General features: G+C 33.5%; 1 protein-coding gene across 1 annotated transcript in view; it reads right to left on the bottom strand.

Moving 5' to 3' along the window:
• Nucleotides 1-14,805, bottom strand: part of NAALADL2 (N-acetylated alpha-linked acidic dipeptidase like 2) — a 1,006,116-nt gene that overhangs the window by 587,756 nt on the left and 403,555 nt on the right. Inside the window, 1 exon segment of the mRNA XM_017847705.1 lies at nucleotides 8,468-8,587. Within this exon segment, the coding sequence (XP_017703194.1) occupies nucleotides 8,468-8,587 (120 nt within the window).

Here is a 14,805-nt window from a genome sequence, read left to right as displayed (position 1 = left end):
GACAGAGTCATTAAAATCAAACTGAGCTATCTAATACTCTTAGCAAGGTGTTCTTAAGCAAGATAGAGTAAAATTAAGTTAATATTTATCAAGAGACAGTCAGACAAAAAGAGAGAAAAACGAGCACGAGAACTTAGGGCATATATATAACAGTGACAGTAATTGAACCTCAGAGTTAATTCCTTTAAATACTACCTATTGGCATAGAACTAATGGATTATTTATTTTGTGAATTTCGTAAGCACCCATCCTACTCTATGAAATATCAAATACCAGAATGTTGAAAGTAACTATGCTAAATCACAAAGTCAGTTTAGGATATTCTAAAAGCGAAAATACATAAGAAAATAGAGCTAAAATTTCAACAGATCATAATCATTCACACTGAATAAATGTAAAAACCTTGAATTCTGAGTTTTTAACTAAAACAAACAGACCAGGGTTTCTACCATATTTAGCAAATGACAAAACTTAATTTGAGTCCATGAGAGAGTAGTAACCACTCAGAAAATATATTCCAAAGAGAAAATACAGTTTCCATTGATATAAAACCTACATAGTGATTAAAAATTAGATAGAACATTAAGTCAGAGCTGACTTTGGGGAAATGTTTATGTATATTCGATGCCCTCAGGCATAATGTGTTGAAGTCTTACATGGTATATAATTATTAATCAATTATTTTATATACAACTTTATGATATAGGGCAATTACTACTGACAATACACATCCATCAAATTATTGTGATATGTTTTTGGAACCATACAAGATAATCTCAACTTTGGAAAAGAAATCGTCTAAATTTGTATTAGAATCACAAGCGTATTCTATAAATGTCTATAGTTCTAATTTAAAAATAATTGTTTTTTCCTAATATTACATAATTCCATCACCTTAAAAAAAAGTATATGCATAAAAGAAACACTGAAGGATATAAAAATCTAAAGCACTTACTATCTTGTTTTGACATTATTTATATTTCTCCTTAACTTAAAGTCAAGTTATATTTGTTTTTAACATTAATTTCTTCATTTATTTATATCTGTCTTATTCCACAAAAACAATTGGAAGACTTCAATTTTTTTGTTTAACTCAAAGATCAAATTATGCTACATGGCACCAACATAATCCTTAGTGCTGAATAACACTAAGGTGCCATCTTGAGAGACTAATACTTTTCTGTAATGGATTTATTAAATAAGTATATTATTATCTTCAGTTTAGTTTTGCATGTTTGAGTGAGCTGTCACATTTCTCCATCATTAAATTCATGCCCTTTCTCTTTAGAACCTCATACAGATATTAAGGGCTTCATACAAATTATAATATTTAATATTTACTAATAATTTATCATGCATGGATTTTCATATTTAATCTTCACACAACCTTATGGATTGAGAGTATTTTTATCATCAATGCAGAGATTTTGAAAACCAAAAACTAAAAAATAAGAAAAAACTTGTGTGACTTCAGTGGAGTTCAGTAATATTCTATGTTCACATAACTATGAAGTAGAAGAGCTTGAACTTGAGTTCGTTTCTCCCATTCTTGCATCCTGCAATGCTGTGTTTCACTATTTAAAATGAGTTACAAGTTAAACAGATAGCAATACAGAAGATTGGAAGGGCTGTGAAGCCATCAACAGGAGGAAAATGGACATTTTAACCAGACACAGAGGAAGAGGGAAAAGCTAAAATGTGAAAGGAGAGGTCAGTATTAGCACAAAAAACCATAGCAGACATCTATATTGATAAGTCCAAGTAATTGCCAAAAAGTTCAGATCAAAATATATCTAAAGCTTACTGTTTCAAATTTTAGAGTGCTATATAATACATATAAAATATTTCTGAAACATGGATAGTTTTAGGGGCAAACTATATAGAAGGAATTAGCTGCTATTTCTTTCCCTTCCTCCCTTCTTTTCTTCATCTCTCCATCACTGTTTTCTCTCGCTCTTCCTTGCTATCTAACTTTGCTTAATTTATGTTATAACATTTAATTAGGAAAAACAAGATGCTCAGCACCTTTATTTAATATTGTTAACTTTGTATAAAAAACATGGGGATTATGAATGCCAACTATATTACAATAAGAAATATGCAGAAATCAACCCTTCTGATACATGATGTCATTTGCTATGATGTCACAATTTTCAAATGGTCCAAAAGTATAATTAAATTATATTTTCATGTAGGCAAAACACATGCACGACTTCTAAATTATGCAGTCAATTCTTGACAGTCTTTGAAGATTTGTAGACATCCTTTTATTTGGTTTTAAGCCATGAAAACACTTTAAAACAGGAAAAGAAGTTGAAACATTCAATTATTCTTGAGCTAAATTTACTTTTAAAAGTTTGATTGCTGAATTGCAGTAATGAGCACAGTCTAAATTCGTTTATATTATAAGCTCATGTTTGAACCTGGTATCTCAACAAAAAATGACCTGTTTTGGGTTAATATAGTAACGTAACTTGTGCTAAACATTTAAAAAGTAACTTACTCAGCTATCTGAAAAATAGGAAAGTAGGTCTGATAGAAAACAACAGCAAGATTAGCTTTCAAATACATTAAAATATTATCCAATTTTGGCCTTATTCTAGCACTGACCATGTTTTCCATGCGTCAAATGGAGCCAGATCTGGAGCTCTTAGAATCATAAAAGATGAGGCATTTTTTTTTGTAATTACTCTGAGAATGTAGTAAGAAGTGCCTCATTAAAGTATTCAGTGCAACAAGCATTATTCTTTTAAAGTACCCGAGATAGTGTTTTCTTTTAATTTTTCAGAAAAGGTATCTTCAAAAATTGTCTTAATAAAAAGAGGCAAGTGTGCACTCCTATGCAGATCATATGCTAAAAAACTCATTCATGACATTTGCAATTTAGAGATTGTTTTTTTTTTCCTTTCATCTAAAATATTCATTAGAATGTCACTTAAAGAGATCTCAGTTAGCAATTCATATCAAGGAAAATTATAATTATGATGTATCAAAAGCTTTAATTGAAAGTTGTCTTTCTCTTCTTTCCTATATTTTTGGCCCCACTGCCACATTATGTTAGGCTATATCAGTGCTCATACATACAGCTCATACACACACACACACACACACACACACACAATGTGAGTGTTTTACCTGTAAAAATATTGATTTTCTTTTTTGTACCTATTGTATTAGGCACCACATATCTTTAATGCTAACTAATTAAATGCCTCTACAGATTTTATTTTTGGGAAAGAAAAAAATAGAGTTCCACCAACTTCTACCACAAGAAAAGTAGAGTAAATGTTGGTTTCTAATAATCAGAATAAATAAAACAATATTCTTTTGACTGCAATTATCATTTGGATTGAACAAATGTTTTAAGGGAAACAAAAGGAGACTAGAATAAATGAAACTTTTAGTTCAGCAAATATCACAAGTATGCAAATGCTTCATACTTGTTATATACTGGCCCAATAAGGGACAACAATATGTAGATGTCAAGTCACTTATCTAAAAGCCATTTGCTTATATTACTTTCTATTTATATTAAAATATAAATCTTATCTGATGAATACATAGAAAATGTTTCATTTGTAGGAAACTACGAAATCATTTGGATTTCTGGACCTTTAAAATTGTCATTATAAGCATAAAAAATATATAAAATAATGAAAAGCTAGCTAATATTGACTAATATCTTAGTATATTACACAAAGTGCTAGGTAGTGATATATATTACTGCATTTACAAAAAAAATAGAGTTTTTGGATTTTTTTTGTAATTTATGCACAAATGGCATAATTAATCAAGATATATATTCATCTGTAATTTTACTGCACACAAAATTGACTTCTACAGGAAAGGGAGCTGATACGTACTGTGGATTTAGACAATAGCCCAACCTCCACGTTTCAGAGGGATTTACTTGATTTCTAGTTGTCTTCTAGTATACAGTAACTTTTTGTTATTATGGCTTCTGGTAGAAATGATCCTAAGTAGAAAGTCAAGTGCTTTTATTATATTTTACAAAATTAATTTCCATACTAGAGTGCTATTCTGCAGTTTGGGAATTTGTGAAGGTCTCCATATCTGTTTTACTATGTGTCAGGTTGTCAGAGAGAAACCTGAGTACATTGTGACAAATTAATGTTTTGTCTGAAAGTTTAAATGTTTAAAGCACTCTCTCATAAAATAAACTGTTATAAATACATAGCTAAAATGAACCTAAAGCCTTTCCTCCAAGGCTTCAGCCTAAGGAAACTAGCACACAACTATACCTGGGGAACTTGGTTGACTCTTTTTCTGCAGCAAGATATGGATTTCACAGCACATATCTGAAAGCTGTTTGCAGTTCATAGTTCCTACCCTGTAATGTTGGGATTTTCTCATCAATCTCTTCCTAGAGATTAAATTACATACATTCTTAGTATTTATGATCAAACTAATGAGATCTCCTCCTTCAGGACTGCAGATTATTTTTCTCCTCATTTCAAGAGATAATCTAATAATTTAACATCATAATTATGCTTCCCCTTTGCCCTCCCTAGCTCAGATGTAGAGATTCCCTCCCAAAATCATTTTTAAACTCTGATTTAGTAACTACTGCACAGCCAAAATAAAATGAACTTCTCTTTACTCATTCAGCTGCATGTTCCCAGACCAAATGCTCATTTAGAATCATGACTACCTGTTATGATTCATAAAGAAGTCTGTTGGTCTTCTGCCTTTTTCAACCCAACTGAATTACATTTTACCTCATTTCTGAATTTTAGCTCCAGAATATATTTGATGGATAGTTGAAGCAAATTTGGCTGTAGTCATGCTGTATAACTATGTTTAATACATGCTTCCTTTTTCTTACCAATGGAATGTATATTAACAGATATGGCAGCAATGAGTTCCCCCAAATCTCTGGGACAACCTACAGAAAACAGAAGGGATGGCTAGAATGGAAATTAAAAGGTTGAAGAGAGGATATCCTGTCTCCTCTTTCTAGAAGACAATGCCAAGTTTGTGGCAAGTCTCTGTCTCAAGGGGCATTCTACACAGAAATTCTTGTTAAATTTATTTAATAGGCCTAGAATGGAAATTATCAGGGAAAATGATATCAGGATCTTTATAATTGTGCTCTATTCCAGATAAACCACTAACCCACTACTTTGTAGATATGGTCAAAGGGTTTTGTAATGTAAATATTATCTGTAGCAAATACGAAGAAACTTGCTTTATTTTAATCCATTATACACTGGTGAAGGTTTTGAGTATTTGACCTGTGAGCACAGTTAGAATTTTTTTTTTTTTTTTTTTTTTTTTAATGGAGTTTCAGTCTGTCACCCAGGCTGGAGTTCAGTGGCAAAATCTTGGCTCACTACAACCTCCATCTTCTGAGTTCAAGCGATGCTCGTGCCTCAATCTCCTGAGTAGCTGGCATTATAGGTGCATGCCACCATACCCAGCTAATTTGTGTATTTTGGGTAGAGACAAGGTTTTGCCATGTTGGCCAGGCTGGTCTTGAACTCCTGGGCTTACGTGATCCGAAAGTGCTGGCATTACAGGTGTGAGCCACCATGACCGGCCAGGTTAGGAAAAATTATAATGGTTCTATTTTAACCTGAATCTTCAAAAGCTTATTTCTGTATGCAAAATAAATACACAACAATTATAGAATATTTAGAAATGCAAAACAAAGGAAAAGGAGAAACTATCCATAATTCTGTCTAACCAGTTATGTAATTGGCCCCTACCACGCACATTTTTGTCACTGGAAGGTTGAACAAGCAAGATTCATGTAATGTACCAAAAGCAATAGAACTTTGTTTCCCATTACCCTTTTAAAAATATCCATAGAGGTTCATTTTCCTGAAACATCTACATAAAAGTTGGACTGTCTTACCATTACTCTGACTATTGTTAATAATAAAAGTCCTATAATCGATTTGAGTTAGTAGTCTTAAATAAGTAATTAGGGTTCCTAGCCTCATTATGATCAAAATTCTACTCTTACTCTTGATTTAAAATTGTATCTTCTTACCCCTCCAGCAGCTCAGGTCTCCTTTTGGGGAAAGGGATGTGGTCTGTTATTTCCTTCCCCATGTATTAACTATACTCTTACTTATCTGTTGTTGGACAAGGGTTAGAAATTAGAGGCTCAGTGGGTGGGATTTTTCTTATGTTACTGTGCTTGTCCCACAGGAGCTTCACACGTTCTGGGGCTCACAGATGTTTAAAGCTACCTTTGGATCTCCTGGGCATTTGTGAATTAACTGAAGCAGTACCTACTGCAATTTACTTGATCTAGACAATTGGCACTTTAATCTGGCTGGTCACTGTCTAATGAGTCACCATTACATGTGGCAATTTTAGTACAGGCGTGAAGGCAGACTACACTGGCTCTGTGTCACATGTGCTTATGACTGACCCATGGGAAACACATGTATACTTTTCTGCTCCCAATTCACGGGATGCAGGCCAATCTCAACACACATAATTTTTTTTGTATTTATTTATTAAATGCTTAGCAAACCCATCCCTTACCTTTAGGCTTCTCAAATAAAATCAGACACCATTCTACCATGTCCCCCACATTGCAGGGGACATACATTAAGCCCTCCATGTGGTTCCATTGTAGCCCCAGTCACCAGGCATGCAGTTGAACTTACCATAAATCTCTCCAAAATTCCTCTTCATAAAATCCTCTCCCCACAGTCTCCAAACCTTTTCTACCTCAGATATGAGTGATAGGTTTAATAGTCTAACCTATTTTTAATTATTTCCTTTAAAATATTGATGTTTGGTAGCTAACCTTGAAATGTTCATTTTTCTTTATCATGGAATCCTAACTAAAATTCTAATTTAACTTCTTAATTCTCTATCTATTGATATATTCTAGCTCCTCCCACTCCATCCCCCCCACACACAAGTATACATACACATTCAAGACTTGGCATCTGAAATGAGATTGCCTGGGTTGAAAGCCTGACTGTTTCACTTAACTAGCTTTTGTCTTTGAGCCAGTCACTTTTCTTTTGTGTCTTACTTCATTTATAATATGAAGATAATAACAGTCCCTATCTCAACAATATGATTATCTTGAAGATTAATATGATAATACATTTTTTAAATACTTAGAAAATTTCTAGCACATGTCATTAATAATGTTACCTTCATAGGCAATAATAAAATCATTAGTATTATAATTATTATAAATGTTCTCTTGATCTCTTGTTTGATTTATGAGGATTTTTACATGTCATTAAATATTCTCCTTTAAATCAAATTATTGTACCATATTCGGCTATAACAGCAGCATGATTTTCAAATACTAAACTGGATGTATATATCATTTCTAATATTTTATTACATCATTGGTTATCACTATGTTTATCACCTCTGTGTTCCCCCCCTCCACCCCAACCCCAACCTTAGAATACATTGATTGAACAGGAATTTCTGGGTCAAAATATGATTATTTTAAGGCATTTAGTACATATTAAAATTTATCCAGCAAAATTAAAAATTTAGTATTACTGTATATTCTGTTTTCAAGAGTATCTTAAAATTCTGACCTGTCTAATCTACTATTAAACACTGATTTAAGGATAAGAGTATTGTTGGAAGACAATAAAAAAAACAGACACAGGATGTTCTCTAGTTTCCTAATAGAGTGTGCCAAGAGATTCCTGGAAATGCTTTTGGACCTGGGAATTAGCAAAGCTCATTTAAGGTTGAATGAGGAGAAATCCAATATATCTTCAGAACCAGAGAGTTCTGCTGACATAACTACACTAACCTTTTTTTTTCTTTTAATAGAAAAGGAAATAAAGTGAGAATTAGCAGTAGTGGCTATCTACTGTGGTGGTTCATCATCAGAAACTTAGATTGAGCTGCTTTAATTATGTAAATGTATCTGTGGATAAGTGTTAATAAACTTCCATCCAAATAAAATAAATCAAAATTCTGCTTCTCTTAGCATATTCTATTTTAATTAAAATCCTGATCACAGTTAGTAACCGTAGTTATATAGTTGACAAAATAATCACTAATGGGTGTAAATCATCTAGATACTTGTCTAACATAGAGAACATGATAATTAGTCCATCCGATAATAGAAGTTTCACATGTGTCATAAGATGAAGATAACGTGTTTCTCATTTTTCACTATTCCAGATAGGTACCATTATGAAGAGTATGCCAATTTTATTAAGGTCCCACAAACTCAATGTTACCTGACTTAAGGTATTTTCTCTCTAAAGAAATAAGGGCATAAATATATTTTTCTTAAGTATCTTAATTTAAAATGTTCTAATGTGGAAAAGCCATCTTTCTGTGATACTCTCTGCCTCTCTCTCTTTCTATCCCCTTCTCTCTCACACACACACCTATATGCACACACACACACACTCCACATTCACAAAGGCATGTAATTCCAACAAAACAAGGCAAAATATTCACCCAACCACTGAATAACAGCCATTGGACTAACCTTATAAAGCAGTGGCAATTTTCCTAATTTCAGGAGTGCGATCTGATTTGTTATATTTTTTATTTTGCTAATCCTTTTTAAATCATCTGCCATTCCATAACTCACATCGATGACTTCAGCCTGAAAGAAAAGAAAAAAACAAAGAAAAATAAAGCCTCGGAGGAAGAAGTATATCCAATTGTCCATTTAGTATAACAAAATTATTCATAATAATTTGAAATGTTCAATATAGAATTAATTCTGTCTCTTACCCTGTCCCAATTACCATAAACATGACCTTTCTATTTCCATCAAGGTACAACAATTCTTCTGGGCACCTGAGAACATGTGTGAGTCATTTTTGCTTTGCTCTCTCACTTCTAAAAAATGACAAACAGTTCATTCTTCTAACAGACATTTGGAATATTCTACATTCATGTTTCTGGAATATGAGCCATTTTACAAAACACTGAAAGATTAATTTCCTTAAGGTCCAACAGCGACTATATAATTCTCAGGGCTGAAAGAAAATTCAAATGTTTTCTATTGTTATCCAAATTAAATGCAGCGTCCTCACTTGCATGGTCATCCTGAACAGCTGCTCATGATGCTCTCTTCAAGACTGTGCAATAGCCAGCTGTGAGTGACAAATTCTTGAGTCATGCAGAATACAACCTGTTTAACCACATGTGCCAGTCTAGCAACCCAGGCCCCAAATTATCATTTCTGTCACATTTTGCACTACTCACCTGGAGTTACATTTGACCTCAATGTTACTCATTTTTATAAGTCCTCTTGTATTAATGCCAAAAGAAAGAATCTCATACCTTTCTGGAGATTCCAATAAAACCTTCTCATGTAGTGAACCCTTCCCTTCTCCTTAAAAAGCACTGAACTGCAAATTCATATATTCCTATGAGCCAATATGATTGATTTTAGCTTTACTTTCTGTAATATCTATTTATTATTAAAACAATAGTTGTCATGCTTTCCAATGATTATATTATAACATAAATCTACTATTTCAAATTATAGCATATATCCACAGAGAGGCTGATTTAAAAGAACAGTTAGTTGTGGCAAATCATGAAAAGATAAAGATGGAGAATCCAGATCTCACGCTTTCCATCCTTTTCGAGTGAAACTAATGCACTTCAACAAGTTTTATATGTAATACTTCCATAAAAGATTCATCTGAAGAAAGAGCATTGTTTCTATAGGAACATATGAATACCTCCAAGAGATTGATAAATCTGCTAGAGAAAACATTTCTGGCATGAAATAGTTCTTTAGTCATCACATTCATCTGTATCTGTAAAAACTCTATGAATACGTTAACATCCATTTCAAATGTCACCTACCTGATGAATTTTATTTATCTGTTGCCCAAATATGACCTCTCTCTACTTTGGCTCCCAGAATAATCTGTTTTTGCCTCTCTTAAGGCCCTCACTAGACATGTCTGCCAGTTTCAGTTTCCAATACAAGGAAATTCCTTGGTGAAGAGCCCATTACATACCCATGCTCACCCAGGTGTCTAGCATATACTATGGACTCAGTAGGTGTTGAATCAAAATGATTATAGCTCATAAAATATCTCTAAAAAGTTAAGCGGCACTTTCAAATGGATTTTCCAGGGAAATGTAATTGTTAAAACACTTCTGTCAGAATGATTTTCATTATAATTTTATTCCTGTTAAAATGATTAAATCAGTGCCTTTAATACATTTTTTGGTTTGCTGATACCATTACCATATAAATAACTGTTGATATATGATTTTAAAAGTCTGATTAAGTAAATGATCACAAAATATTAATGATTACATTGCAAAAGTGAGAAAACTTCTATTTTAATTTCATTTCTAAGCTACCTACTAATTATTTGTGATTCACTGACAGCGTCTTATAATAAGGCTATTACTCAATTGATTATGTAAATGAACTTTTTTTGTATGTAGTAGAGTTTATGGAAAACCTTACTTGTTTTGGAGGATATAGATCAGATTGTGTATACAGGCATACATCAGAGATATTGCAAGTTCAGTTCCATACTACCACAATAAAGCAAATATTGCAATAAAGTGAATCACACAAATTTTGCAGTTTTCCAATACATATAATAGTTATGTTCACACTATATTGTAATCTATTAAGTGTGCAACAGCATTATGTCTAAAACAAAATATCATACCTTAATTTAAAAATACTTTATTAATCTGAGCTTTCAGTACATTTTTATATTTTTGCTAGTGAAATGTCTTGCCTCAATGTTGGTGGCTGCTAACTGATCAGGGTCACAGTTGCTGAAGGTTAGGGTGGCTTTGGTAATTTCTTAAAAGAAGACAACAGTGAAGTTTGCCACATCGACTGACTCTTCCTTTCATAAAATATTTCTCCATATCTCTCATGACATGGTGTTTGATAGCATTTTACCCAAAATAGAACTTCTTTAAAATTGGAGTCAATTATCTCAAAAACCCTACTGCTGTGTTAATCAACTCAGTTTATGTAGTATTCTAAAGGCTTTGTTGTCATTCAACAATGGGAATTGGAAAGATAGGGTCTAGAAGTAGATTCCACCTCAAGAAACCACTTCCTTTGTTCATCCATAAGAAATAACTCTTCATCCGTTCAAGTTTCATCATGACATTGCAACAATTTAGTCACATCTTCAGGTTCAACTTCAAATTCTAGTTGTCTTGCTATTTCCACCACCTCTGTAGTTACCTCCTTAAAATTTTGAACCCCTCAAACTCATCCATAAGGGATGAAACCAATTTCTTTCAAACTCCCATTAATGCTGATACTTTGACCTGCTCTCATGAATCACAAATGTGGCTAATGGCATTTAGAATAGTGTATCCTTTCCAAAAAGTTTTCCATATACTTTCTCAGATTTATCAGTGGAATCACTAGCTGGGGAAGCTACAATCTTCCAAATATATTTCTTAAATAATAAGACTTGAACGTTGAAATTACTCCATAATCTAAGGGCGACAGAATGGATGTTGTGTTAATGGCTTTGAAAACAACATTAACCTCCTGTACATCACCATCAGAGCTCTTGGGTGACCAGGTACATTGTCAAAGAGCAATAATATTTTGAAAGGAATCTTTTTTTCTGAGCAGTAGTTCTCCACAGTGAGTTTGAATATTATTATTCAGTATTCCATGTATAAACGTATTTGCTGTTATCCAGTCTTCGTTACTCCATTTCTAAAGCACAGCACAGTAGACTTAGTATAATTTTTAAGGGCCCGAGCATTTTTAGAATGGTAAATGAGCACTGACTTCAACTTCAAGTCACCAGCAGCATTAGATCCTAACAAGGGTCAGCCTCACCTTTGGAGCTTGGAAGCCTGGCCTAGACATCTTCTCTCTAGCTATGAATGTATTAGATGACATCTTCTTCCAACCTAAGGCTGTTTTGTCTACATGGAAAATCTGTTGTTTAGTGTAGCTACTTTCATTAGTACCTTAACTAGGTCTTACAGATAACTCGCTGCAGCTTCTATATTAGAACTTGCTGATTCACCCTGCACTTTTATGTCATGGAGATGACTTCTTTTCTTAAACCTTGTGAATCAACCTCTGTTAGCTTCAAACTTTTCTTCCGCAGCTTCCTCATCCCTTGCAGCTTTCACACAACTGAAAAGAGTTAGGGCTTGCTCTGGCTTAGGCTTTGGATAAATAAAGTGTTGTGGTTTGTTTGATCTTCTTTTCCGATCACTCAGACTTTCTCCATATCAGCAATAGGACTGTTTTGCTCTCTAATTATTCATGTGTTAACTGGAGTAGCATTTTTAATTGCCTCCAAGAACTTTTTCTTAGCATTCACAACTTAGCTGTTTTACACAAGGGACCCAGCTTGTGACCTATCTTGGCTTTTGACCTGCCTTGCTTATTAAGCTTAATCATTTCTTTTTACTGAAAGTGAGAGACATATAACTCTTCCTTTCACTTAGAGGTCACTGTAGGACTCTTTATTGGTTGCATTTCAATATTGTTTTGTTTCAGGGAATAGGGAGGCCCAGGAGAGGGAGGGAGATGGCAAATGGCTGGTGGGTACAGCAGTCAGAACACACATAAATAATATTGATTGAATCAGTTTGCTTATATGGGTACATTTCTTGGTGTCTCAAAATAATAACAATGGACAATGGTAACATCACAGATCACTGATCACAGAAAACCCTAGCATATATAACTGTAATGAAAAAGATTGGAATATTGCAGGAATTATCAAAAAGTGACATAGAGATGTGAGCTGAGCACAGGTGCTGAAAAAATGGCACCAGTAGAATTGCTAAATGCAGGGCTGCTATGACCTTCAAGTTGTTGAAAACACAGTATCTGTGAAGCACCCTAAAGTAAAGCAGAATAAATCCAGATATGCCTGTATAACAGAAAGGTATGACAGTTATGAAAATACCAATTCTTCAAAAGACATTAACATTATTGGAACATATCAATAGGCTGAGTCAACAATTTTAATTAAATAGCTCTTCAACGCATCTTCTCTAAATAGTACATGTTAATAAATCAAAGTGTTTTAGCATGTAAGAGGATTTTAGCTTTTCCCACAAAAAAATATTTCTCAATACAGACAAACATTATATCAATTTATACTGGCTTATGCATTAAAAATCAATAATTACAGAGGTCTCAATGTTTTGATGGATTTGCAGCAACAATAAAAATGTATCCATTGCCTTCAAAGCAAGACTTAAAACTAGATCCTTTTTGAAAGTCTTTTCTATTTACTTTCAAGCAAACTGAACATCACAGCTGTAAGAAAACACATTGAATTTTTCTGAGGCACAAATCAATATACAATGATATGATAAAATGCCAAGTCATTTTCTCCCCATATTCTTGATGCTACAATGAACCTCTTCTTTCTTCATTTATTCCTTCACACTAGAAAACTGCTCACTCAAGTAATTGGGGGTACTATGTTAACTTATGACCAAACACCAATGATTAAGACACATTTTACTGGTCTCTGTGGGAAATGTCAAATGAGCAGAAATCTAGTTACTTAAGTTATCCATTCTGCATGTACCACAGTTTTTCTAATGAGGACTTCCTTGGCACATAAGAGAGAATAATTGAGATGTGCAACTTAGTTCTTGTTTTACAATGTTATTTTTTACCAAAGAGTAATATTTAAAAGTCTACATGTTAATTTTTAATTCTGATTCTATACTCATTTTTTTAACCAAGAACAAGGAACTAAACACCACAGCAAAAATTGAAAAGGAAATAAAATATCTTATTCTATGTTAAAAAGGAATCAAAGTTTTGGGATGACAACAAAGAGTGGTGGGCCACATACACAGAGCTGTCACAAAGATTTCCACACTTTAAAACGTTAATTTTTAAAAGTTGCATTCTATATATCACTGCTTCTGTGGTTTTTGAGTGCCATAGATCACAAACATTTTAAAATAAAACCATAGAAATCTCATTTCCCTCATCTGGCTCCTCTGGAAACCAAATCAGATAGGTTGCCCTCTTCTTTTTATGGGTGCCATAAAGTGTTAAATACATCATTTAGACAGAGGTGTTGTTTATCAATGGCATGCTAACAGGGATCCTATGTTTTAATGAAGAAATGTACTATTACACTATTACACAGATCAAGCTTCAGACTTGTAAAAAAGATGTTGTAACTAAGAAAAAGAAAACATTTAGTGAGCTCCTATTATGTGCTAGGAACACTGCATATAATATCCTATTTTCTTCAGATAGCAATCTTGCATTGTCACCGTTTTATAGATAAGGAAAATGATGCTCAGAGAGGTGAAAGAAGCTGTCCAACTTATATGACTAGAATTCAAGGATGGCACAAGATTGTTTCGAGTCACCTTCCAGAAGGTCTTTTCATTGGAAAGGACAATGGGCATTTGGTGGCCACTAGAGAAAGACACTGTTGAGGGCACCACTGAGTTAAACACAGCAAATCAACTAGTTGAGTAATGACTATTGTTAAAATTTCAGATTCCATGTCCCATTTAAGAACTATCAAACCCAAATCTCTGAGAATTGGCTGTCATAACAAAATACCGTAGACTGTACGGCTTAAACAACACAAATTTATTTTCTGAGTTATGGAGGCTACGAATTCAAGATCAAGGTGCTAGCCAATTAGGTTTCCAGCAATGGCTCTCTTACTGGCTTGTGAACAATCAGCTTCTCACAATGTCCCCACATGGCAAACACACCACACACACACACGCACACACACACACACACACACACACACACAGAAAAAGTGAGCGAAGGAGAGAGAGCAAACTCTCTGGTATCTATTCTCATAAGAATACTAACATTTTTTTTTTTTTTTTTTTTTTTTT

Source organism: Rhinopithecus bieti, unplaced genomic scaffold (assembly GCF_001698545.2).
Source record: "Rhinopithecus bieti isolate Rb0 unplaced genomic scaffold, ASM169854v2 scaffold_28528, whole genome shotgun sequence".
Taxonomy (NCBI): Eukaryota; Metazoa; Chordata; class Mammalia; order Primates; family Cercopithecidae; genus Rhinopithecus; species Rhinopithecus bieti.
This window is presented reverse-complemented; position numbering and strand designations above follow the sequence as displayed.